General features: G+C 46.9%; 1 protein-coding gene across 1 annotated transcript in view; it reads right to left on the bottom strand.

The window, feature by feature from the left end:
* Ctss (cathepsin S) overlaps positions 1 to 25,978 on the bottom strand; it is a 31,038-nt gene extending 5,060 nt beyond the window's left edge. The window contains exons 1-7 of the mRNA XM_028856266.2: positions 25,826 to 25,978; positions 20,822 to 20,948; positions 12,241 to 12,363; positions 8,922 to 9,071; positions 5,890 to 6,120; positions 5,207 to 5,372; positions 2,710 to 2,812 (exon numbers count right to left, since the gene is read on the bottom strand). Of these exons, the coding sequence (XP_028712099.1) occupies positions 2,710 to 2,812; positions 5,207 to 5,372; positions 5,890 to 6,120; positions 8,922 to 9,071; positions 12,241 to 12,363; positions 20,822 to 20,948; positions 25,826 to 25,851 (926 nt within the window). The 5' untranslated portion in view covers positions 25,852 to 25,978. The remainder of the gene's footprint in view (positions 1 to 2,709; positions 2,813 to 5,206; positions 5,373 to 5,889; positions 6,121 to 8,921; positions 9,072 to 12,240; positions 12,364 to 20,821; positions 20,949 to 25,825) is intronic.
* Positions 25,979 to 26,451: the final 473 nt, after the last annotated feature.

Genomic DNA, 26,451 nt, shown 5'->3' with positions numbered 1-26,451 from the left:
CTCCTTTCACCATGTAGAAGGCAGGATCGAGCTCAGGTTGTCAGGCTTGGCAACAAGAACCTCTACCCACTGAGCCATATTGTTGGTCTTTTTTAAAAACTATATTTTGGTACTGAGCAGTGATGGTGCACACTTTTAATCCCAGCACTCGGGAGGCAGAGGCAGGCGGATCTCTGTGAGTTCAAGGCCAGACTGGTCTATAGAGCAAGATCCAGGACAGGCTCTAAAACTACACAGAGAAACCCTGTCTCAAAAAAAAACACAAAAAATTATATTTTGGATTTTTTAAGTCTATATTTTATTTTATTGATGAGGAGCATGAAATAGGTCACATGTAGCTCAGGCTGGCCTAGAAATTGGTATGTAGCCAAGGATGCCCTGCCTCCATCTCCTAAGTGCTGGAATTATGAGAATGTGCCACCAGGCTTCTGAGCTGCTTTTGAAAGAATGATAAACCAAATAAAAAGAAAAATAGCTATTTCAGATGACACTGTATGAAGGGGTCTGTAGCTGCATAACTGTGTTATAGTTTACTCTAACTAAAATAAAAATGTAAATTGAATGCCAGGAGGCTGGCAAGGCAGGCAGAGAAAGACATTATCACTTGGCTCCTCCACTAGGAGAGAAGTTGTAAGCCCAGACTTGTTCTGCTCAGATGCATCCACTAGGTGGCAGCACATGAAAGATAGATTCAAGAACAAAGAGGGTGGGCCGGCAGGATGGACCAGCAGCTGTGGTGGTTTGGGCGACATGTCCCCCCATATTCTCTGGCCAGTTGATGGCCCTGTTTGACAGGTTTAAGAGGTGTGACTTTGCTGGAGGAAGTGTGTCACTAAGAAACGCCAGGTTTTGAGAGCTTAAAGACATACACCATTTTGAATTTGCTCTTACTGCTTCCTGCACACAGTTCAAGATGTAATCTCTCAGCTGTTCCTGCCTCCATGGGTTCGGCCTGCTGCCATACTTCCCTGCTGTGACGGTCTGGACTCTTCTCCTTCTGGAACCATAAGCCCCAAATAAACCTTTCCTTTCTCATGGGGTTTTATCATAGATACAGGTAAGTAACTAAGACAGTGGGTGAAACACTTGCCAGGAAGTCTGGTGACCTGGGTTCAATCCCCAGAATCCAGATATACACTCATACACACACACACACACACACACACACACACACACACACACACACACATACACACACACACACACACACACACACACATACACACACACACACATACACACACACACACACACATACACACACACCATGCACTTTCACGTGCACAGTTATAAGAAAAAATAAAACAAAATATAAAGAGTAAAGAAGAGCACCAGTTCTCAGCCTAGATAGAGCATCGGTCCAGGCAAGAGCCATCTGAACCAGAGACAGAATCACAGAAAAGAGGCAGGCAAACCCCAAGACAACTTGAGGCCAATTTGATTTGATTTGTCACTTGATTGGCCCTGGAGAGGCCTGGAATGACTCCACAGTACCTTTTGGATGACAATGTTATGTGCTATGATTTACTGATCTGGGAAATTCTGGAGGGAACAGCATGGAGAGGAGAGAACTGAATTCTTTGGCCACACTGAGTTTGGAGAAAGTAAAATGTCAGTGAGTGACTATGACTGGGTAAGTGTGAGTTCTGGGCCAATGCCACATTCGGTGGAAGAGAGCTGAAGGTCTCCAGCCTCCTTATAGGCTATGGTAAACCCTGAGTGGAGTGATGCACAAAGGTAGAAGTAGCCATGTGGCCCCCTGGGGGAGTGGGGAATAGCAACGTTCAGGGGCTAGGCAGAGGAACAGTGTTCCTAAGAGGGGCGGATGGGGCTGGGGGTGTGGGTCAGAGGTTAGCTTAAGGAGCCTGTGTGTGACTGTGGGCTGAAGCCCTAACACTGCCAAACAAAAATTACAGCCATGAATATTCTACAGAGCATAAAAGGAGCAGACAAGTTAGAATGGTAGAAAAGCAAACCAAGAATAGCAGTGTGCATCTGTAATTCCAACGCTCGGGTGCCAGAGACAAAGGATCACTGTAAGTTCAAGGCCAGCCTGAAACACATAGTGAATCCCAGGCCATCTAGGAGTAATAGCCAGACCCTATCTCAAAACACCAAATGACCTAAAATAGAATGAAAAGTATTACAGAAGACAAATCATGAAAACAAAGATGAACGTGGATATCTTAGCCACTGTCCTATTGCTGTGAAGAGATATCATGACCACAGCAACTCAAAAAAGAAAGCACTGAATTAGGAGTCTGGTTACAGTTTCAGAGGGTCAGTCCATCACCATCAGGGCTGGGAGCAGGGTGGCAGCATGTGCTAGAACAGAGCCAGGTCCTAATCCAAAAGTGGGGGGGGCAGGGAGGGGAAGCAGGGAGGGGGAGGGACAGAGACTGGGCCTGGCTTGGCTTTTTGAAAGCTTAAAGCCCACCCCCAGGGACACATTTCCTCCAACAAAGCCACACCTCCTAACCATTTTACTCCTTCTCAAATAGTGCCACCCCCTGATGACTAAGCCTATGAGGGCCATTCTTATTAAAAACCACCCGAGTGGGGCAGTGAGTAGTTCCTCTTGGGGCTATAAATGCTCATCCTTGTTGCTATGGTGACCAGCATCCTAACAGTAAGGGCACTTTTGCTGATGTGCACCCCCCACCCCCACGTCCTGACACTGGAGCTGACACTGCTGTGCAAATGCATTACCTGTTTTTCACAAGCCAGTAGTCTTTCCCATCGAGGTTCCCATAGCCAACCACTAGGACACCATGATTGACGTTATCAGTACAGGAGGGGTCGTCATAGACACCTGGGAATAAAACACAGATGGGAAAGAGGCAAGTGCTATGGGGTAACAAAACACACGTGGACATTCGGCTGCTTTTTATAAGGTTCTTGGAGATAGGACAAAATGTTTGCGTATAATACAGGGTTCTGCATTCCGTGGATGTTCAGGGACGGTGCCATTGAGCCTTGTATGATGGCGTATACAGTTCTAAGTGTCAACCTTAGAGAAGTGTTATGTGCCCTCCTTTAAGTTTCCATAGTGCTTAAGATCACAGCCAGGGTTTCACATAGGCCCCCTAACTGGCCTCAAACTTGATAAGTAGTCAAAGATGACCCGAACTTCTGATCCTCCTGCCTCCACTTCCCAAGAATTGAGATGACAGGCTTGTACCAGCATGTCCAGTATGTATGTGTGCTGGGGATTGAACCCACGGCTTCATGCACGGTGAGAGAACATTTTAATATCTGAGCCACACTCCATTCCTGCATCCTATTTTTCGAAAGCAGAATTGTATTCCATGTTGTACACGTACTGTTCTCTATCCACTCATCAGTTGAGGTTCACTTAGGCTGTTGAAAACTGCACTGCAATGAACTCGAGAGATGTCTTTTCGATATACTGATTTAATTTCTTTGGGATCTATTCCTGGCGGTGGAACTGCTGGGTCAAATGATAGTTCCATTTTTTATCTTTTGGGGAATTTCTACACCATTTCCCTTAGACGCTGTCCTAATTGATACTCTTATAGTCAGTATGCACAGGTCCCTTTCTCCATGTCACCAGCATTCGGTTATCTTTATCTACATGCCTGTTTGAGACATGGTCTTGCTGTGTTGCCCTGGCTGGTCTGGAATTCACAGAATATAGTCAGTGTCCTGGTGAACTTTTTGTTGACTTGACACAAGCTACCTTATTTGGGGAAAGAAACCTCAACTGAGAAAATGCTTCCATCAGATTGGCCTGCAGGCAAGTCTGTAGGTCATTTGCTTGAAAAAATGATTGATGTGGGAGGATCCAGCTTACTGTGAGTGGTACCACCTCTGGGTAGAGGCAGAGGCAGGTGGATCACTGTGAGTTCGAGGCCAGCCTGGTCTACAGAGCGAGTTCCAGGACAGCCAGACTACCCAGCGAAGCCCTATCTGGAGGGGAAGCAAACTGAGAAAACCATGGGGAGGGAGCCATCCATCCATCCACGTTCTTCCATGGTCTCTGCTTCAGTCCCTGCCTTGGATCCCCTTGGTGATGGATTGTGAACTGTAAGCCAGATAAACTTTGTCCCAAGTTGGTTTTGGTCAGTGTTTTAACACAGAGATAGAAGCCTAACAAGGTCAGCCAGGCCGGCTTCAAACTTGAAGGAAACCTCCTGCCTCCGACTTCCAAGTGTTAGAACTATAAGCATGTGACAGCATGCCTGGCTGTGTTTTTGAGGCATGGTCCTGCTGTTTTGTGCTGCTGGTCTGGGGTCTGTTGTCATGCTGACTCTGTGTCATGCTGACACCTGCTGTCTGGCCGCTGTGACTCCGGAATGTGCTCTCGGCTTTGCTCCTTTTGTTCAAGCAGCTTTGACTATCGAGGGTTCTCACGGTTTCATACATTCTTAAAGATCAGTCTGTCTAGTTTTGTGAAGAATTTGTTGATATTTGACTGCATTTCATAAACAGAGAATATGTCTTTTGCCTCTGTGTGTGAATCCTTTTGAGCCTCACTATGGCGTCTTCTGCTCTCTGGGTAAATTTATTATTATTAGGCTCCCTTCCCCCCCTACCCCCGTGTTGTGGAAGTGCTTTCTTGATTTTTAGTTCATATAATGCACTGTTGGTGGATTAAAAACAAATTTTGTTTTTGGTTGCTTTGTTTTTGCTTTTTGATAGAGTCTCACTGTGTAGCCCAGGCCTCAACCTTGTCATCCCTCTGCCTCTGCCTCCCGAATGCTAGAATTACCGACACTCCCACCACACTTAGCGGCCACTCGTTTTCATGTATGGATTACATAGCCCGTGACATGGTCTTCATCTGCGTAGTTTTTAATCCTAGCACCACCACTTTGGGGCTGAGTGGCTTAGTCGGGCTGACCCTTTTTGCTTTCATTTCGTTTTTAGATTTATTTTTATTATTTTATGTGTACGAGCCTTTTGTCTGGACGTGCACCACGTGCCTGCCTGGTGCCTGAGGGGGTGGGATGTAGGAATGAAATCTGAGCCAACTCTCCAGCCCCGAGGCAGATCAGCCTTGCCAAGAGTGTCCGTGTGTGAATTAGAGTCCCTGTGTGGATGAGATGACAGAGGCTACATGAAGAACTTAGTGGAGCGGTCCTGGTCAGCTTTACCCAGTGGGATTCACCAGTTAGAACGAGGTGTGGGACGCCCCGTCTACACAAGCGCAGCAAAGGACAAGGGGCCAGCGCCTCCATTTTACCGCTTCTGTAGAGGAAGAAGGAAGGATGGCTGGCATCGATGGCCACAGACACGGGTCCTTTGGTAGCCACTGCTTCCTTAAGTGCCTCCTCGTCGCCGAAGGGTAGCTGGATGTACCTGGAACATGTGGCAGCTCGGTTTTTTGAGTCATAGTGACACTTTCCATCCTACAAAAAAAAAAAAAAAAAAAGCATAAAGTCTATTTCAGTTTCCTGGATTTCAAATATGGTTCCCCCACCCACGCACTTTACCCTTTTCAACTGTCTAAGATCCTCTCCCTGTCTTTCCCTCCCCCCCACCCCCTCTTTATTGTTTTGTTCTGTTCTGGGTTTTTCCATTTGTTTGTTTAAACAACTCTCAAGCTGGCCAAGCTCGGCTGAGCTGGAGCTGTACGGGACTGCACAAAATGAACGGAACCCCAAGAGATGGCACTCAGGCAGAAGGAACAGAAATTCAGAGCCTCCTCAACCAGGACGTGACCTGAAGACCAGCCTGGACTGTGTCACGAGACCCTGTGACAAACAATGACCCACACCCCACGGGTTGATTGGGAAGGTCGCTGCATTTGGAAGATAACTCCGATATTGAGGAGCTGCTGATAGGGTTCTAGAGGGGGTGGAGCGGTTGCGTTGGTGGAGCCAGTGGGGGAAATGGAGTCACAGGGGACAAAGGTGGCAGACGCACCATGGCTTTGTAGGGGTAGGAAGCGTCCGATTCGATGCCGCCATTATCGATGATGTACTGGAAGGCCTCGGTCATGAAGCCGCCCTGGCAGCCTTTATTCCCGTATTTTGCTTCGGTTGAGCAATCCACCAGGTTCTGTGCGCTGAGAGACACCAGCTTCCCCGTTATCAGCTTCAGCTGCGCTTCCAGGGCCCCCACGGCGCTGAAAGCCCAGCAGGACCCGCAGGACCCCTGAAACAGAGAATTAGCCTCAGCCTCCGGTCGAGACAGCTTCCATCCCGCACGCGATGGCTCCAGCCTGCCAGGAAGAGCTCCCTCCTCCACTGATGCCTTCTCTCTTAGAGTGAAGGAAGACATTGTCCAGACAAGGTCCTACCCTGGTGGTGGTGGGGGTCACGGCAGGCATTGCGAACGCACTGACATGTGCATTCACCACGTTTCGTACACACCAACCATGTGCAAAGTCCAACTGTCTTCCCCTCGAAGGAAGACAGAAGCCACAGGTGTTAGGTCTCAAACCTAAGGGGACAAGTGGCTGAGGTGCCTGTTGAAGGCATCAAACCAGATCTGGCCGCCAGGTTCTCCCAGCATCCCTCAGTCCCTACCTGTTACAGGAGCTGGCATACCCCATTCCCACCCTGAACTTCTCCAGCCCAGGGGCGGGGCTGCTCTTCCCGCAACCGCCTTTTCTTGTCTAATCCAGCTATTTTAGGTACCCGGCCCTCTTCATACACCCTTGACTCTCCTGACTCTCCTCCCCTCCCCCCTCTCCTCACTAGTCCAGCTCAGTCTGGTCTTGCTCACTCTGGACTCTCCTTGATGACCCTTCTTCTGCCTATGCTCTCCCTTTTATCTACAATAAACCTCTACCATACCTAGGAGCAATCATGTCCTTCCTTTTTTAATACTTCTCCTCCCACACAACAGGAAAGTGATTTTGAGAGGAGATAGAATAACTCGGTCCAACTGAGCTGGACAGAAGGGACAGAGAGGGGCACTTTAGTTGGGGGATAGTCGATCACACGAACCCTGGGTTTGCATTTGTGTTAATTAAAAAAAAAGTTAATCTGGGTCAGGAGGCTGCATCAGCAACTAGTTGACAGAAAGTAATCATAGGCATGGGGTGGGGGGAGAAAGAGAGAGGAGAGGAGAGGAGAGGAGGGAGGGAGGGAGAGAGAGACAGAGACAGAGACAGAGACAGAAGCAGGGAGGGATTTGTAGCAGTGCAGCTTTTTCTGGTTTGGTGAAGTGGAAACGGGGATCTTTCGCAGATGTCAGCAAGGAGAAAGCTAGTTGCGACTCAGCCTCTCTGAGCTGACATTTTTTACCCTAACCTTTGATTCTTGAGTTTTATTTATAAATAGAACGATAGAGATTTAGTTAAAGCTACCTTTGAGGCAGCGGCCCTGCTGGACAAAACTCCCATCATGCCGCTGCTGGGGAAGCCGCCGGTAACTACAAGGATGTCGTTGCCGGATGAAATAGCAGCAGTGAAGGTGCGGCCGCTGTGCTGAAGTTAGAACGACACACTTTTGTGGTCTGGGTTCTAGGGCCTGTTGCACCTCGTGCTGAAGAAAGGAGCCTTCAGCACACATTGTAAACAGTGTGGCCAGAACAGTGAATGATTTGCTGTTCCGAGTCAAGGCACTACCCGGGTGACACCACGTGAGGACCAGGACACTCAGTGGCCCGGGAAGCAGGCAAACCAGCTACCCAGAGAGGTGATGATGAGACATGCTCAGGAGGTGATAGGGACAGGGAACTAACACCAAGAGTCTCACAGACGAGGCAGAGCACCTGACCAGAGGCTCAGCTTTGGAATGAATGACTGCCTTCACTTCCACTCCCTATGAAGCCTGCTGCCTGATGATGAGATGTAAGACAGATTTCCAGAAGGTTCAGCTGCTACCTTCTCAGGCCACCAACTCTCAGAATAAAATGCAGCCTAAATATTCAGTACCTCAGGCTGGAGATATGCCTTAGTGGTTAGAGTACTCGCTTCCTTACAGAGGACCAGGTTTTGGTGTTCACTTTCCACATGGTGACTCACAACCTTCTCTAACACCAGTTCCAGGGGATCTGATGCCTTCTGACCTCTGCAGGCATGCATGCATGTGGTACAAGCACACACATAGACACACACACACACACACACAAAGGCAAAACATGTATATACATAAAATAAATAAATTTTAAAAAGATTTAGTTCCTATTTCTGCTCATTGACATTTGTGATGTCAGGCATCCACAAACTCCAGTGTTCTGTTACAAAATGATGCCTCAAAAAAAAAGGAGGGGCTTTAACCCTGGGGTAACTGTTTTCAAACATTATTATCATAGAATATAAAATAAAGATTTGTTTTATTACTTGTTTATGTATATGTATGTGTGCATGTATGTGCAGGTACCCACAGAGGCCAGAAGAGGGCGCTGGATCCCGAGACTGGCGTTACAGAAGGTTGTGGGTTGTGTGTTGTAGGTGTTGGGAACCAAACCTAAGTCGTCTGGAAGAGCAGTGAGTGCTCTCGACTGCGGGACCAACTGTCTAGTTTCTGTGCTCAGACTTTTTTGATCACCTGGGCAGTAGTAGCTCACGCCTTTAATCCCAGCACTCAGGAGGCAGAGGCAGGCGGATCTCTGTGAGTTTGAGGCCAGCCTGGGCTACAGGGCAAGCCAGGGCTACACAGAGAAACCTTGCCTTGAAAAAAAAAACAGAAATTTTTTTCTCATCAAAAGGTATTTTGCAGGCTGAGCATGCAAATTACGTATTTGATAAGAGGCTAAGATCCAAAATATGGAGGGGACTTAGTTTTGTCATGTTGTGAGTTCGAGGCCAGCCTGGGCTATGTATATAAGCCAAAATAAAGAAATAAGTAAAACCAAACAACAACAAACCTTAGAATTTAGTTGGGAAGACGGAATAATAAAGGTGGACAGGAAGTAGCAAAGAGACAGCGAGGCCCACTACCAGCCTGTGCAGCTAGACACAGGACGGAGCTCTGAGGCCGGGCCCCGGGGCTGGTGACACTCACCTGGTATTTCACTTCCGTGACACACCCCCTCTCCCGCCAGTCCAGAGAATCAGGCAGTCTCTGGTTGGGGTTCGACTTGTAGGTGCCGTTTGTCTGCCACTGGCTGGGAACTCTCAGGGAACTCATCAGAGATGTGACTTCTTCACTGGTCTGCGGAGCAAGAAATAGCACGTTTCACTTAGAGCCTTTCTTTTTCCCCTCCCTCCCTCCCTCCCTCCCTCCCTCCCTCCCTCCCTCCCTCTCTTGTGCATATGTTTGTGGGGCTGTGACACATGCCCCATGGCTCACGTGTGGAAGTCAGGGGACAACTTGTAGGAATCAGTTTGCTCCTTCTACCGTCTGGGTCCCCAGGGCTGAACTCAGGTTTTACCTGGTGGGGTTGGCTCCCATCTTTTTTTTTTTAATACTAAGAATTGTAAAAGTGGATGTATTTTAAAACTAAGAAAAATGAGTGGTAGTGGCACCCACATAGATATAGCTTGACTGTGAGGAGACTGTGAGAACTGTCTGTGGAGCTGCTGTGAGGAGACTGTGGAGCTGACTGTGAGGAGAACTGTCTGTGGAGCTGTGAGGAGAACTGTCTGTGGAGCTGACTGTGAGGAGAACTGTCTGTGGAGCTGACTGTGAGGAGAACTGTCTGTGGAGCTGACTGTGAGGAGAACTGTCTGTGGAGCTGACTGTGAGGAGAACTGTCTGTGGAGCTGACTGTGAGGAGAACTGTCTGTGGAGCTGACTGTGAGGAGAACTGTCTGTGGAGCTGACTGTGAGGAGAACTGTCTGTGGAGCTGACTGTGAGGAGAACTGTCTGTGGGAGCTGACTGTGAGGAGAACTGTCTGTGGAGCTGACTGTGAGGAGAACTGTCTGTGGGAGCTGACTGTGAGGAGAACTGTCTGTGGAGCTGACTGTGAGGAGAACTGTCTGTGGGAGCTGACGGGGGGTGTGGAGGAGGGGAGCTGTGGAGCTGACTGTGAGGAGAACTGTCTGTGGAGCTGACTGTGAGGAGGGGGGGAGGGACTGTCTGTGGAGCTGACTGGGGGTGGGAGGGGAGGAGACTGTGGGCTGTGGAGGAGCTGTGGGGAGCTGACTGTGAGGAGAACTGTCTGTGGGAGCTGACTGTGAGGAGAACTGTCTGTGGGAGCTGACTGTGAGGAGAACTGTCTGTGGGAGCTGACTGTGAGGAGAACTGTCTGTGGGAGCTGACTGTGAGGAGAACTGTCTGTGGGGGGGGGAGCTGGGGGGGACTGTGAGGAGACTGTCTGTGGGAGCTGACTGTGAGGAGAACTGTCTGTGGAGCTGACTGTGAGGAGAACTGTCTGTGGAGCTGACTGTGAGGAGAACTGTCTGTGGAGCTGACTGTGAGGAGAACTGTCTGTGGAGCTGACTGTGAGGTGTGGGAGGAGGGAGCTGTCTGTGGAGGAGTGAGGGCTGGTGGAGGATGAGGAGAACTGTCTGTGGAGCTGACTGTGAGGAGAACTGTCTGTGGAGCTGATGTGAAGCTGTGAACTGTGAGGATGTTTCTGCGTGAGCTGCTTGAGCACTTCTTCACTGATTTTTGATAGAAAGAAAGCAGAATCTTACAAGCAATGTATAAAGCAAGTGTGTGTGTGCGCGTGCGCGCACGTGTGTGTGTGTGTGTGTGTGTGTGTGTGTGTGTGTGTGTGTGTGTGTAGGCCAGCCGCTGACTTTCAGTGTCCCATCACTTTCCATCTTATTATTTGAGACATGGTTTCTCACTAAATTTGGAACTGTTTTATCTACACTGGCTGCCAGGATGTCCTTGTCTCCACACCCCTGCACACAGCTCTTTACCCACTGAGCCAATTCCCCACCTCTGGCTTTTGTCTTTAAGTTTTGTGATTCTTAATTTTGTTGCTGGTTGTGGTTTTTTTTTTTTTTTTTTGCTTTGTTTGTTTGTTTGGTTTTCTGTTTTGTTTTTAAAGACAGGGTTTCTCTATGTAGCCCTGGAACTCACTCTGTAGACCAGGCTGGTCTCAGAGATGCTGCCTCTGCCTCCCCAGTGCTGGGATTAAACTAGTGTGCTGCCACTTTCCAGCTCTCCTCTCTTTCCTTATGGTGGTGCTAGGGACTAAGTCTAGGGCTTTGAGTGTCCGGGAGAAGGGAGCTATGTGGTGGTATTCTAATTGTACTGAAATGTGGTTTTGATTGTGTGTTAATAAATAAAGTTGCCCAGGGGTCAGAGCTATTAGAGCCATAGCAAGAGTGTGGCGGTGGTGGCACACGCCTTTAATCCCATAGATCTCTGTGTGTTCAGGGATACAGCCAGCATTGGAGACATATGCCTTTAAGACCTGGGGGGCTGTACATTCAGACAGTGACGAGGCAGTCACGTGTTTGGGTTTACAACCAATGAGAAGGCAGAATGACTGGAAAATCGACTTACAGACAGGAAATAGCTCTCTTTCGGGAAGCTGGGACACCGCAGGCGGAAGGGTGAGATTTTAGCTCTGAGCTCTGACCTCTTGGCTTTCTCTTTTACATTGTTTCTGTGTTTCTTATTTAATAAGATGATTGGTTACATCTACAGTGCTCTGCCACCTGGTCACACTGAAACCACACCAGAGCCACACCGCAGCCACAGCACAGCCACAGCACAGCCACAGCACAGCCACACCACAGCCACACCACAGCCACACCACAGCACAGCCACACGCAGCCACACCACAGCACAGCCACACCGCCCACCACAGCCACAGCCACACCGCAGCCACACCACAGCCACAGCCACAGCGCAGCCACACCGCAGCCACACCACAGCCACAGCACAGCCACAGCACAGCCACACCGCAGCCACACCACAGCCACACCGCAGCCACAGCACAGCCACACCGCAGCCACACCACAGCCACAGCACAGCCACACCGCAGCCACACCACAGCCACAGCACAGCACAGCCACAGCGCAGCCACAGCTACACCACAGCCACAGCACAGCCACACTGCAGCCACAGCACAGCCACACCGCAGCCACACCACAGCCACACGGCAGCCACACCACAGCGCAGCCACACTGCAGCCACAGCACAGCCACACCGCAGCCACACCACAGCCACACGCAGCCACACACAGCGCAGCCACACCGCAGTCACAGCACAGCCACACCGCAGCCACACCACAGCCACAGCTACACCACAGCCACACCGCAGTCACACCGCAGCCACACCTCAGCCACACTGCAGCCTGCCTTATGTCATCTCCTTTGGTTTTGTTGTTACCATCCCCGCGTCCCTCAAATTACTCTTGGTGATACGGAAGGCATACTTGCCCAGCATGAAAGAAGGACCGTGGGTGATTTACCTACCATGTCCCCCAGGTGGTTCATGCCCAGATCGTATGAATGCATTCCCATAGAATGTTCCAGATTGTGAAGCATCACAAATTTCAGATTCTTTTCCCAGATGAGACGTCGTACTTCTTCTTCATTCTGAAATAGGAGGAAAATGGATGAGAGTGGAATTTATTTTATTAATTTTAATATTCTCTCTCTCTCTCTCTCTCTCTCTCTCTCTCTCTCTCTCTGTGTGTGTGTGTGTGTGTGTGTGTGTGTGTGTGTGTGTGTGAGAGAGAGAGAGAGAGAGAGAGAGAGAGAGAGAGAGAGAGAGAGAGAGAGAGCGAGCATGTGGGTTCAGGTATCCACAGAGGCCAGAAAAGGACATCTGATTCTGTGGAGCTGAAGTTTCAGGTGGTCGTGAGCCACCCGAGGCGGGTGCTGGGAACTAAACCAGAGTCCTCTGCAAGAGCATCAGGGCTCTTAACTGCTGAGTCGTCTTTCCTGTGCCCCAAATAGAATTCTACTAAGTGTGGATATATCTAGAAGCATATAAACAAATGAATACGTCCAGAACAACTGCTAAAACCACATTCCAATTTAAATTCTTGCTTTTAATTTTTAGATGTTTATTAATATATGATCTACATAATGAATTTCCTTCTCTTTTTCTTCTTTACTTATTGTGAATTTGTTTCTTAACACTCCAAAATTTAGAAGCTTGTTTGATGCATGTCCCTTACAGGTAATGAGCTCTAATCCTTCCAGATTTTCTTTTCTTTTTTTCTCTTTAGTTTTTTTTCTTTTTGTTGTTGTTGTTGTTTTAAAGACATATTCCTGTTATGTAGCTCTGGCTGTCCTAGCAACTCACACTGTAGCTCAGGCTGGCCTCAAACTCACAGCAATCCTCCTGCCTTGGCCTCCTGCATACCCCCACACCTGGTTTTGTAGATCATCATAAGATTCTTTTTTAAATAAATAAATCTTAAAAAAAGATTCTCACTCATAAGCAGTTCACCTGATTATAAATTTCTGTTTTTCTAGCTATTTGAAGATGTTTCTTCATTTTTTTTCTGGTATCCATAGTTAAGGTTAATATTGCTAAGGTGATGAAATACCATGACCAAAGCTACTTGGGGAGGAAAGGATTTATTTGGTTTACATTTCCACATCATCCTTCATTATTGAAGGAAGTCAGGAAAGGAACCTTGAGGCAGGAGCTGATGCAGAGGCCATGGAGGGGCGCTGCTTCCTGGCTCGCTCAGCATGCTTTCTCATAGAACCCAAGGACCACCAGCCCATGGATGGCCCCACCCACCATGGGCTGAGCCTCCCCCATCAATCACTAATTAAGAAAATGCCTTACAGGCTGGCCTGAAGCCTGAGCTTATGGAGGCAATTTTTTTTTTCAACAGAGGCTTCCTCCTCTCCAGCGACTGTAGCTTGTGTCCAGTTGACACAAAACTAGCCAGCACACCACTACGGCGAATCAGGAGTTTAATCACTGTACTTCTAATTTTCCTTTCCTTAATCTTTTCTGAGACAGGATCTCAAGTAGCTCAGGCTGGCCTTGAACCTGTGACCCGTTTCCTTTCACCACCCGAGTGCTGGTACGACAGGCCGCCCCACCACAGCCTCCTGCTGCGGCTGCTGAGAGTTCTTATTCTTGCCCAGGCTGACCTCAACCTTGCTGGGCAGCCCACGCTGGCCACTCTCAGGACCCTCCTATGTCTGCCTACTGGGTGCTGGGGTTGTGCGAATTCTCACCACACCCGGCTCTACCAATGTTCTTAACTAGGCTCCAGCTTTTGTGATTTTTTTTTTCTTTAAAGTCTTGTGTTTCCTCATGTGTGTCCGGGTGTGGGGTTTTACATTTCCTCCCCTTAAGCTTGGTTTGATGACTTGGTGTGGTGATATATTACGTACCCTAATAAAATTTGCCTGAAGATCAGAGGACAGACTAAACCACTAGATTAAACACAGAGCCCAGGCAGTGGTGGCACACACCTTTAATCCTAGCACTCAGGAGGCAGAGATCTGTCTGGATCTCTGTGAGTTCAAAGCTACCCTGGACTACATGAGATTGGCTCAATCTAGGAAGACACAGAGCCAGGTAGTGATGGCCACACCTTTAATCCCAGCACTTGAAATCTCATGCTTTGCTTGGAAAGCACGCACGCCTTTAATCCCAGCTCTAGGAAGGAAGTGATATCACTGGGTGGAGAAAGGCATGTAAAGCGAGAGGAGACAGGAACCAGAAGGCTTTTCGGTAGACGCGTCCCTTTCAGCTCAAAGCCTTTTCAGCTGAGGAAGTTCATTCTAGTCTATGGGCTGAAGCTCTTTCTGGTTGAGGAGCTGGTGAGGTAAGAGGTGGTGGCTGTGGCTTGCTCTGCTTCTCTGATCTTTCAGCTTTCACCCCAATATCTGATCCGTTTTTTTTTTTTTTTTTTTTTTTTTTTTTTTTTTTTTAATTAAAAGACCTATTAGAAATTCGAGCAACAACTTGGGAATATTTTTATAACTGAAAATTCTCAACAGCGTCTTTTCCTGTGTCGTTTACCCCCCCACCCACACACACACACTCTGACTCTTAGATGCACTCAGGAGACTCTCTTGTCTCCTGCTTCTGTTCTGCATTGACCCTGCTCCGTTTTACTTCTGTATGCGGCTTTCTGTGGGGATGGCTCGGAACTACTTTCAAGATGATTGATTTGGGGCAGAAGAGGTGGTTTAGTGTAAGAACACCTACTGTGCCTGCAGAGGACCTGGGTAGGGCTCCCAGTACCCACATGGTAGCTCACAAGTGTTTGTGATCCTAGTTCCTGGGATCCAATGTCTCTTCTGACCTTCACAGGCTCCTGCACACACAGAGTACCAGGTTTTTTCTTCTGGACCACCAACCAGCTTCCAAATCATGACACAGAGACTTCTTATTAGTTTTAAATGCTCAGCCTAGCTTACGCTCATTCCTGGCTAGCTCTTTTAACTTAAATCAACCTGTTTCTCTTTATCTACCTTTTGCCTCAGGGCTTTCTACTTTTCCTCCCTTTTGTATGTTTTTCACTGCTTCTCACGTCTGGCTGCCTGGAGGCTGCCTGGAGGCTGCCTGGCTTCCTACCCCGGGTGTGCCCCCCTCTTTCTCCCTTGTTCTTTCCTCTCTCTCCTCTCCTACTTATTCTCTCTCCCTGCCAGCCCCGCCTATCCCTCCTCTGCCTAGCTATCGGCCTTTCAGCTCTTTATTAGACCAAGCAGGTGCCTTAGGCAGGCAAGGTGAAACAAATGCAGCACATCTTTACACAATCAAACAAATGCAGCACATCTTTACACAATCAAACAAATGCAGCACATCTTTACACAATCAAACAAATGCAGCACATCTTTACACAATCAAACAAATGCAGCATGAACAAATGCACACACCTTTGCCTAGTTAAAATAATATTCCACAACAGTGCCTCCATTGACAGCTGAAACCCTTCAAGGTCCACAAAGCCAGCCTCAGCCTCAGTGAGGAACCCTCAGAAATGTCTGTCCCGCTCTAGTCCGGCCACAGCACTCTCCCTGACTACAAGTTTTGTAATAATCCTAGTGACAGACATAAGGGGCAGAGATGATGAACACATCCCAGACTCTAGAGGAGGAAATTAGAATAAGTAAAAATAAATCTAAAAAATTGTAGGAAGGAAAAAAGGATGTTAATTTAGAGGTTAGATATTAAGGTAGGATACTCATGAAAGTTGTGTTCATGAGCTGGGGAGATAGCTCAGCTCAGCCAGTAAAGTGCTTGTGCTGAATCACAGGACCTGGCTTCATATACAGAGCATCCATGAGGAAACCAAGTCACATGCCTGTAATCACAGCACTGGGAAGGGGAAGTAAGGGGATTCCTAGGGTTTGCTTCCAGAAGTTGGCCTCCAGGGTTCAGTGAGAGATCCTGCCTCAAAAATTAGGTGGAGAGTGAGAAAGAAATCTGATGTCTACCTCTGGCCTACACACACACACACACACACACACACACACACACACACACACCAATGTTTAACAGATAAACAGATTCAGAAGTCTCAGGATACAAAACCAATCTGCAAAAATTGGTAGCATTTTTTATCTTTAAACAACAAACAATTTTTTTAAAAAAGATTAAGAAAATAATCCCATCTATAATTATATAAAAAAATATACTTAGGGGACTGAGCGGACAGCTCAGTGGACAAAGTGCTTGCCCTACAAGCATTCAGACATGAGTTGGGATGTCGGATACCCATGGAAATGCTGGGCGAGAATGTTGGTCTGTCTGTAACTCCAATACCCTGAAGGCAGAGAGGAGGGTTCTTGAGACAAGCACCCCATCTAGAGAAGTGCCCCATCTAGACTGGCTGTATTGACAACTCTGGGTGTAACCGAGAGACCACGAGTCAATGAAAACAGTGGAGAGTGATTGAGGAGGACTCTCAGTGTCCGGGTTGGGCCTCTATACACACACATGTATAATAACATACCTGTACATACATGTGTGCCCACACACATGCAAAAAAAATTGCTTAAGAATAAATTCAGTCAAGGAAGTGAAGGCTCAGTGCAGCTGTGAGGAACCATGAAGAATCAGTTTCCCAAGAATGCAAACAGCCTTGGTCGTTCAAATCCCTAAAGTGTAAGCTAAATACAATGGCTCACACTCAGGAAGATATCTGAGAGTTCACAGTCAGCCTGGACCCCACAGTGAGTTTCAGATCAGCTTAAGATACACTGAGGAGGCTGGAGAGATGGCTCAGTGGTTAAGGGCACTGGCTACTTACTCTTCCAGAAGATCCAGGTTTTATTCCCAGCACCCACATGACAACTCACAACCATTTGTAACTCCAGTTCCAGGGGATCCAATGCCCTCTTTTCACCTGTGGGCACCACATTCACATTGTACAGAGCCATCCATGTAGTCACCACACCTGTGTTGGGTCTGGAACTCTACACACCTATAACTCTAGCTCCAGGGGATTGGATGCCCACTCCTCACCTGCATTCACATACACAGACACATGTGGACATAAAATTTTAAAGTCTGCAAGGGTTTAAGTTAGATGTGTTTCTTTTGTTTAATCTTCAACATTTAATGGTGTGTGTGTGTGTGTGTGTGTGTGTGTGTGTGTGTGTGTGTGTGTATCCCACATGTGGGGAGGTCAGAGGACAACTCGGAGTTGGTTTTCTCCTTCACCATGAGATCTAGTAATTGTCAGTCCTTTTTTTTTTTTTGGAGCTAAGGATCGAACCCAGGGCCTTGTGCTTGCTAGGCAAGCGCTCTACCACTGAGCTAAATCCCCAACCCCCCCTTTTTTTTCTTTGAGGTGATCTGATGCCCCCTAGGCTGTCATCAAACTTATTACATAGCCAAGGATGGCTTGGAACTCCTGATTCTCCTATCTCAACCTCCTGAGTACTTAGGATTACTGGTGTGTGCTAATGTACCCAGCTAAAAAGAATATTTTCAGTCCACAGCTTGTTGAATCCATAAATACAGAACATGCAGATCTGGAAAGGCAGCTGAATGCTAAAAGGTGTAAAACTGTGGCGAAAGAAATTCAGAGTGATTGGAAGAATTAGGTCACTGAAATATCCAAACTATTCAAAATGATTTAAAGACTCAATATAATCCCTGTCAAAATTCCAATAACATTCTTCACAAACACAGGAAAACAATCCTGAGGTTTTATGTGGAGCCACAGAACCTCAAACTTTCAACAAGTCTTGAGCAGAAGAAACAGGAGAGGATGCATCACAGTACCTAATCTCAGAAGGCACCATAAACCACAGTGACCAAAGCACACACCGGCTGAGAGTGTAACACAAGAGAGAACCCAGCAAAGCACACACCGGCTGAGAGTGTAACACAAGAGAGAACCCAGCAACAAACAAATACATTTATGGCCAGTCCATTTTTGGCAAAGATGCCAAAACCAACCTCATCACTCTAACAGCGTGGGAACCGGTTTCGCACACAGAAGTAGGAAACTGGATCCTAACCTGGTGTACAAGAATCCCTCACAACTGATTAAAGAGTGAAAAACAGGACTGGTGAGATGGTTCAGTGGACCAAGGCTTCTGCAGCCAAGCGTGACAAGCCAGAACCCACGTGGTGGAAGGTGAGAACCACCCCACCCCACCCCCGGTTGTTTTCTGAGTGTCTCGGGGGAGCCGTAGCACACGTGCATATGAGAACACACAGAAAATAAATCAACAAAATTGTAAACATAAGCCAGGTGTAATGGCACACGCCTTTAATCCCAGCACTCGGGAGGCAGAGACAGGCAGGTGGATCTCTGTGAGTTCGAGGCCAGCCTGGTCTACAGAGTGAGTTTCAGTAAAGGCGCAAAGCTACACAGAGAAACCCTGTTTCTCTCGAAAAACAAAACAAAACAAAAGTAACATAAATATTTTAGTCCACTAAAAATGGACCTACCATTTGTCTTAGCAACCCCATTTCTGGATATGTATCTAAAGGAAACTAAATAAAGACATTGGAGAGATATCTGCTCCCTGGGTTTATTACAGCCCCATTCACAATGGCTGAGACACAGAATCAACCTAAGAGTCTTATCGCAGGTGAAGGGATAAAGAAAATGTGGTACATATACACAACCTCATGCTATTTAGCCTTTAAAAGGAGGGATCCTGTCAAACACAGCGAGACGGGTGAATCTGAGCGCACTGTGCTAGGTAAGCCAGGCCCAGAAAGACACTTCACCTCTGGATCTCACTGGTATGTGGGATCTGCAAACACCTAAGTCACCAGAGTGTAGCACACCGGCAGAGCACTCGCTTAGCATGCTGGGGCCCAAGAGTCCATCCACAGCCCCAACAAATAAACAGATAAAATAAAATAGAAAAGCCAAACTCCCAGAAGGAGAATGATGGGTAGCCGAGGCTGGAGGAAGGGTGATTGAAAGATGAGGGCCGAAGGGCATGGAGTCTCAGGTGGGAGGAGTCAGCTGTAGTGACCTGCCTACTGTAGAGCATGTGAGTTCACACTGATGACAAAGCATTGTGTACCTCAATTTAATTTGCTAATTTGTGAAAAACATTGTAGAGTTACAGGAAGCTATGGTTAACATTTTAAGAACAATCAACAAGTATGCTTTGAAACAAAAGCCAAAGAACAGAGTGAGAAGTGCGAGTCAGGATCCCCATCTAGCTGGGCATAGTGGTGTGCGCCTTCAATCCCAACCCTAGGAAGGCAGAGGCAAATCTCCGTGAGTTTGAGGCCAACCTGACCTACATAACCAGTTCCAGGGCAGCTGGGGCTGCGTGTTAAGATCTCGTCTAAAAAGGACAAAAGGATGTATCTTGAAGCACTTTTGTGGGCCAGGGACTGTAATGAGGACTTTAAAAAATATTCCTTATGCAAGTGGAGAGATGGATCAGAGGTTAGGTCTAGTCATTTGCTGCTCTTGCAGAGAACTCAGGGTTGACTCCCAGCACCTACATGGCAGTTCTTAACTACCCAAAACTTCAGTTCTAGGGGATCTGACGCCTTCTTCTGGCCTCTAGGAGGGCATGCAGTGCACATACACACATGCAGTGCACAATACACACATGTGGTGCACATACACACATGCAGGCAAAACACTCAGACACATCAAACAAAGTTAATAAATCAGAAAAAAAATCGGGCTGGAGGAATAGCTCAGAAGTTAAGAGTCCTGGCTGCTCTTACAGAGGATCCAGTTTGATTCCCAGCACCCTCTTGGCCTCTCAACTGCCTGTAAGAGGATCTGACGCCCTCTCCTGTCTACACACATGGGGCACAGATGGATATGCAGCAAAACCTCAGCCACGTAAATTTTTCAAACGTTTATTTTTATCTCTTGTGTATATGGTGTGTGTGTGTGTGTGTGTGTGTGTGTGTGTGTGTGTGTGTGCTGGTGTGAGCATGCCACAGTGTTCATCTGAAGGTCAGAGGTCTTCCACTCGTACCCTTTGAGACAGGGTCTCGCTTGCCCCTGCATGTGCCAGGCTGACGGCTCACACTCGATTTCTCCACCTCAGGTTAGGACACACTGCTGCACCCAGTCTTATCTGCGCTCTAGAGGTCTGAACTCAGTTCCTCATATGGATGACAAGCACTTTTCCCACTGAGCTCTCTCCAAAGCCAAGACTTTCTGTTCCTCAAATGTGCCAAATGTGGCCTTGCCTCCGAGTCCCCTGCCTGTTCTCCTGGCTCAGGAGCTTCCCTCTCTTCCACCCATTTTGTCTGCTGCCCTGGGTCTACCCGCCCTCTGCTCAAGCGTCACATAATCTGTTGGGCCTTCACCTCCCCACCACGTTCCCGAAGATGTGCCGCCGCTGTCCCCTAGGTCCCCCTGTCTTCCCTGCCCTGCTTTCTGTGTCTTTTCCTTGTCCGTCACCGTCGACACTGGGTCTGCTTACTGCCTGGTGTCCTGTTTCTCACACTGCAACTTGAGCTCCATAGCAACCAGAGTGTGCTTTGTTTCTACCCCAGGCCGTGTCTGGTCAGCAATAAGCATACGGTACTCCTAGAAAACACCGCTTGCCCGGACATCATTTGGGACGGAGGAGACAGCACTGTGCGTAAGCACCCTGCTCCGGCAGCAAGCCCAGCTACCTTCTCCTCGTAGTGTTTGCCATGGACTTTCTTCCAGAGGAGCCAGTGGTGGTCCAGGGCAGGGTCTCTCTGCAGCTGCTCCGTTGCCAGGGAACACACCAGGGACACACAGAACAGCCATCGCCTTCTGTTCAAGGGAAGAGAGCAGAGGAAGCACAGTGGTTAGATGCCTGGATTTGATCATGGAGTTTCCTTCTGTTTGTCTTTATTTATAAAGATAGGTTGCTCAACATCAAATTAAATGGAGAGAAACTCAAAGCGATACCACTAAATTCAGGAACAAGACAAGGCTGTCCACTCTCCCCATATTTATTCAATATAGTACTAGAAGTTCTAGCTAGAGCAATAAGACAACAAAAGGAGATCAAAGGGATACAAATTGGCAAGGAAGAAGTCAAACTTTCACTATTTGCAGATGATATGATAGTATACATAAGTGACCCCAAAAACTCTACCAGGAAACTCCTACAGCTGATAAACTCCTTCAGTAAAGTGGCAGGATACAAGATCAACTCAAAAAAATCAGTAGCCCTCCTATACACAAATGATAAAAGGGCTGAGAAAGAAGTCAGAGAAACATCACCCTTTACAATAGCCACAAATAATATAAAATACCTTGGGATAACACTAACTAAAAAAGGGAAGGACCTTTTTGATAAGAACTTTAAATCTCTAAAGAAAGAAATTGAAGAAGATATCAGAAAATGGAAGGATCTCCCATGCTCATGGATAGGTAGGATTAACATAGTAAAAATGGCAATCTTACCAAAAGCAATCTACAGATTCAATGCAATCCCATCAAAATCCCAACACAATTCTTCACAGACTTGGAAAGAAAAATACTCAACTTTATATGGAAAAACAAAAGACCCAGGATAGCTAAAAGAATCCTGTACAATAAAGCAACCTTTGGAGGCATCACCATCCCTGACCTCAAACTCTACTATAGAGCTATAGTAATAAAAACAGCTTGGTACTGGTATAAAAACTGACATACGGACCAATGGAATCGAATTGAAGACCCTGACATTAATCCATGCACATATGAACACCTGGTTTTTGACAAAGGAGCCAAAACTATACAATGGAACAAAGAAAGTATCTTCAACAAATGGTACTGGCATAACTGGATGTCAATATGTAAAAGATTACAAATAGATCCATATCTGTCACCATGCACAAAACTCAAGTCCATGTGGATTAAAGACCTGAACATAAATCCAGTTACACTAAACTTAATAGAAATGAAAGTAGGAAGCACTCTTGAACGCATTGGCACTGGAGACCATTTCCTAAATAAAACACTAACAGCACAGACCCTGAGCACAACTAATAAATGGGACCTCTTGAAATTGAGAAGTTTTTGCAGGGCAAAAGACACAGTCAATAAGACAAAAAGACAGCCAACAGAATGGGAAAAGATCTTCACCAACCCCACATCTGACAGAGGATTGATCTCCACAATATATAAAGAACTCAAGAAACTAGACATCAAAGTACTGAACAGTCCAATTAAAAAATGGGCTAAAGAGCTAAACAGAGAATTCACAAAACAAGAACTACAAATGGCTGAAAGACATTTAAAGAAATGCTCAACATCCTTAATCATCAGAGAAATGCAAATCAAAACGACTCTGAGATACCACCTTACACCTGTCAGAATGGCTACAATCAAAAACACCAATGACAACCATTGTTGGAGAGGATGTGGAGCAAAGGGAACACTCCTCCACTGTTGGTGGGAATGTAAACTTGTACAACCACTGTGGAAATCAGTATGGCGGTTTCTCAGAAAATTAGGAATCCAACTACCTCAAGACCCAGCCATCCCACTCTTGGGCATATACCCAAGGAATGCTGATTCATACCATAAAGATACATGCTCAGCTATGTTCATAGCAGCACTATTTGTAATAGCCAGAACCTGGAAACAACCTAGATGCCCATCAACGGAAGAATGGATGAAAAAAATGTGGTACATATACACAATGGAGTACTACTCAGCAGAGAAAAACAATGAAAGCATGAAATTTGCAGGCAAATGGATGGAACTAGAAAAAATCATCCTGAGTGAGGTAACCCAAACCCAGAAAGACAGTTATGGTATGTACTCACTCATAGGTGGATTCTAGATATAAAATAAAGAACAATCAGACCACAACCCATAGAACCATAGAGGCTATATATATAGCATGAAGGTCCCTAGGACGACTGTGGCTTATAATAAATTTCAGTTTTACTCAATTATTGAAAAAAAATAGCCAAGTTAATGGAAACACATGAACTATGAACCAAAGGCTAAGGGGCCCCCAGCTGGATCAGGCCTCTGAATAGGTGAGACAGTTGATTGGCTTGATCAGTTTGGGAGGCAACTAGGCAGTGGGACCAAGTCCTGTGCTCATTGCATGAGTTGGCTGTTTGAAACCTGGAGCTTATGCAGGGACACTTGGCTCAGTCTGGGAGGAAGGGACTGGACCTCCCTGGACTGAGTCTACCAGGTTGATTGCAGTCCTCAGGGGAGGACTTGTCCTGGAGGAGGTGGGAATGGAGGGTAGGCTGGGGTAAGGGGAGGGGGTGGGAGGGGGGAGAATAGGGGAACCCATGGCTGATAAGTAGAACTGAATGGTATTGTAAAATAAAATATATAAAAAAAAGAAAAAGGAAAAGAAAAAAAAAAGAAAAGGAAAAAATAATAATAATAAAAAAAAAAAGAAAAAAAAAGATAGGTTGCTCTATAGCCCAGGCTGTCCTGGACCTCACCATGTAGCCCAGGCTACCCTTGAATTTGTAGCACTCTGCCTGACTCTGCCTCCCCAGGGCTGGGATTACAGATACAGGTGTGGACCACTGCCCTGGATGTGGCAATGCCGCCTTACATTGTTACAGAAAGGAACAATGCAACATCTATCGAAGGAACGCACTCCTGGGAATTAGAATAATACAAGTAACTTACCAGAATGTTCGGGAGGAAGAAGGAATTATGCCCCCAATACTATTCTGAATACTTTTCATACTATATTAATACTTTTAATGCTTTAAAAAGGGACATGCAGCTGGGCAGTGGCGCACGCCTTTAATCCCAGAACTCAGGAGACAGAGGCAGATGGATCTCTGTGAGTTCGAGGGCCAGTCTGGTCTACATAGTGAGTTTCAGGACAGGCAGAGCTATGAAAATAGATTCTGTCTGGAAAAGAAAACATCTTGAGAAATTCCCCAAGCAGGCTGGAGAGAAATGCTCAGTGGTTAAGAGGTCTCTCTTCCAGAGGACATGGGTTTGATTCCCAGCACCCACACCGCAGCAATCAGCCTTCTGTGACTCTAGTTCCAGAGAGACCTGTCTCTCTCTTCTGGTCTCCATGGGTACTGCATGCACTTGGTGCACATACACACATACTGGCAAAATACCCACACACATAAAATAAACTAAAACCTAAAAAGAAAAGAAAAGAATTTTCCCAAACAAACACACTTAGAGAGTTAAGCTCAAAGACTTTCCAGAATTTGCCAACAAATCTAGCCAAGGAAATTCTTCCTTTCTTTTTTCTTTTTTTAAAATTATTTATTATGTATACAGTGAGTGGTCTGCCTGCATATATACCTGCATGCCAGAAGAAGGTGCTGGATCTCATTACAGATGGTTGTGAGCTACCATGTGGTTGCTGGGAATTGAACTCAGAACCTCCGGAAGAACAGCTAGTGCTCTTAACCTCTGAGCCATCTCTCCAGCCCTGTTAATTTGTTTTTTGAGACAGGGTTTCTCTGTGTAGTCCTAACTGTCCTGGACCTCTCTGTAGATCAGGCTGGCCTCGAACTCAGAGATCTGCATGCCTCTGTCTCCAGAGTGTTGGGATTACAGGCATGTGCCACCACCGCCTGTCTCCTTTCTCTTTCTTAAAGAAATCTTCCTTAGCTCAGAGGGAAAGGCAGGCAGATCTGTGGGATCGAGGCCAGCCTGGTCTACAGATCAAATTCCAGGACAGCCAGGGCTACACAGGGGAGCCCTGTGTCTAAAATCAACAACAAAAATAAAACGAAGAAACCTTCTTTATGAGGACATGCCTCTGTCAAAAGCAGCCATTTAAATATTTAAATCCCCGCAACTTAGTGTGTGCATGGATTACAACACTACTTAGTACCTCATTAATATTTAATTTAAAAAACAAGCCAGGTGCAGCGGCAGGCAGCCATAGCCTCGGATTCTGAAGAAGCTGAGGCAGGAGGATTGCTCAGCAAGAGTGTTCAGGGCCTGTTGGCCAACATAGATATAGATCAAATCTCCAAAATCAACAAAGAGTGCTCTGCTATAGAGCACTTGCCCCATGATGGTGTGAGGTCCTTGGCCTGACCCTGAACACCGAAGTAAACACAAACACCCAACAGATAAGCTTCCAGTAAAAAATAAATGTCCAGACACCTTTAGAGACAGCTAAGAGACAACCCAGTTTTTAGATCGTACACCCTTCAGTTATTTCCCTTTTTCACTTTTCTCCGCAACAAATCAAAGATCTGTTTCTAAGGAAGTACCCCAAAACATCACTTTCTCAGCAGGTGTGGAGGCCTGCGCGTGTGACCCCCCGCCCCTGGACTCCGGAGGCAGCGGCAAGGCAGGGACCGCACCACACATGTGAGGCCAGCTCGGTCTCCATATCGAGTTCCAAGGCAGCCAAATCTAAGAGGTGCGACCCTGTCTCCAAACAACGCCACGCCCAGCACCCACAATGTTGCTCTATTGGACATAAATTCAGCTGTCACCTGGATCTTTTCAATTCAGAACAGATGGGATTTTAACCGTGGGGGCCCTTGGATCAGGCTCCACAGTAACCCCGGTTTCAGGAAACTCCTAGTCAGAAAAACAGGAGGCGAATGGGGCGACATGATTTTTGTTTTCAGATCACTTCCTGATAGCAAAGATTTAAAAACCTGGCAGCCTGACTGATGAAAAGATAGAGAATGTTTAAGACCGAATGTCAGAACAAATCAAATAAAAAAGCAGACAGTACATACATGGCGGTGTGGGCTGGAGTCCCCATGGTCGCCCTGAAGTGTGGCACTCACTCCAAAGATGTCCCGGGCAACAGGAGGCTGGGTGAACTGACTTTAAAAAGAAACCGGAGCTTGTCACACGAAGCATCCACAATGAGGAAGTGGACTTTCATTTCGGTTTCGTGTGGAGCCTTACGTGAGCAGCTGCCTCCAGCTCCTTCCTTCTCACCTCAGAGCCACGTGAGGGCAGTGAGCCACCCGAAGGTGCCTGGGGAGAGGCTGTCTATTGATCTCAGTGAGAGGAGGACAAGGCTACCCTTCAGCCCCGCATCATTTTCATGATCCATTTAGTTCACAATGTCAGTTCTGAAATGGAAAAGTTTAGTTATAAAGATGTTCAGATTGGACTCCTCAAATCTCAGCTCTTTTCATGACTTCCTAGGAAACTCTGTCTTAGTCCTTTAACACAAGTCATATATGACCTATTGTACCTAATTTTCACTCAGCGATTCCTTTTTATTGTTTCAAAGCATCTCAACACACACACACACACACACACACACACACACACACACACACACCCACCCCAGAATATACGTTCAACTGCTGCTGTGGTCATCTAGGCAGTGGGAGCAATATGAACTATT

Source organism: Peromyscus leucopus, chromosome 6 (assembly GCF_004664715.2).
Source record: "Peromyscus leucopus breed LL Stock chromosome 6, UCI_PerLeu_2.1, whole genome shotgun sequence".
Taxonomy (NCBI): Eukaryota; Metazoa; Chordata; class Mammalia; order Rodentia; family Cricetidae; genus Peromyscus; species Peromyscus leucopus.
This window is presented reverse-complemented; position numbering and strand designations above follow the sequence as displayed.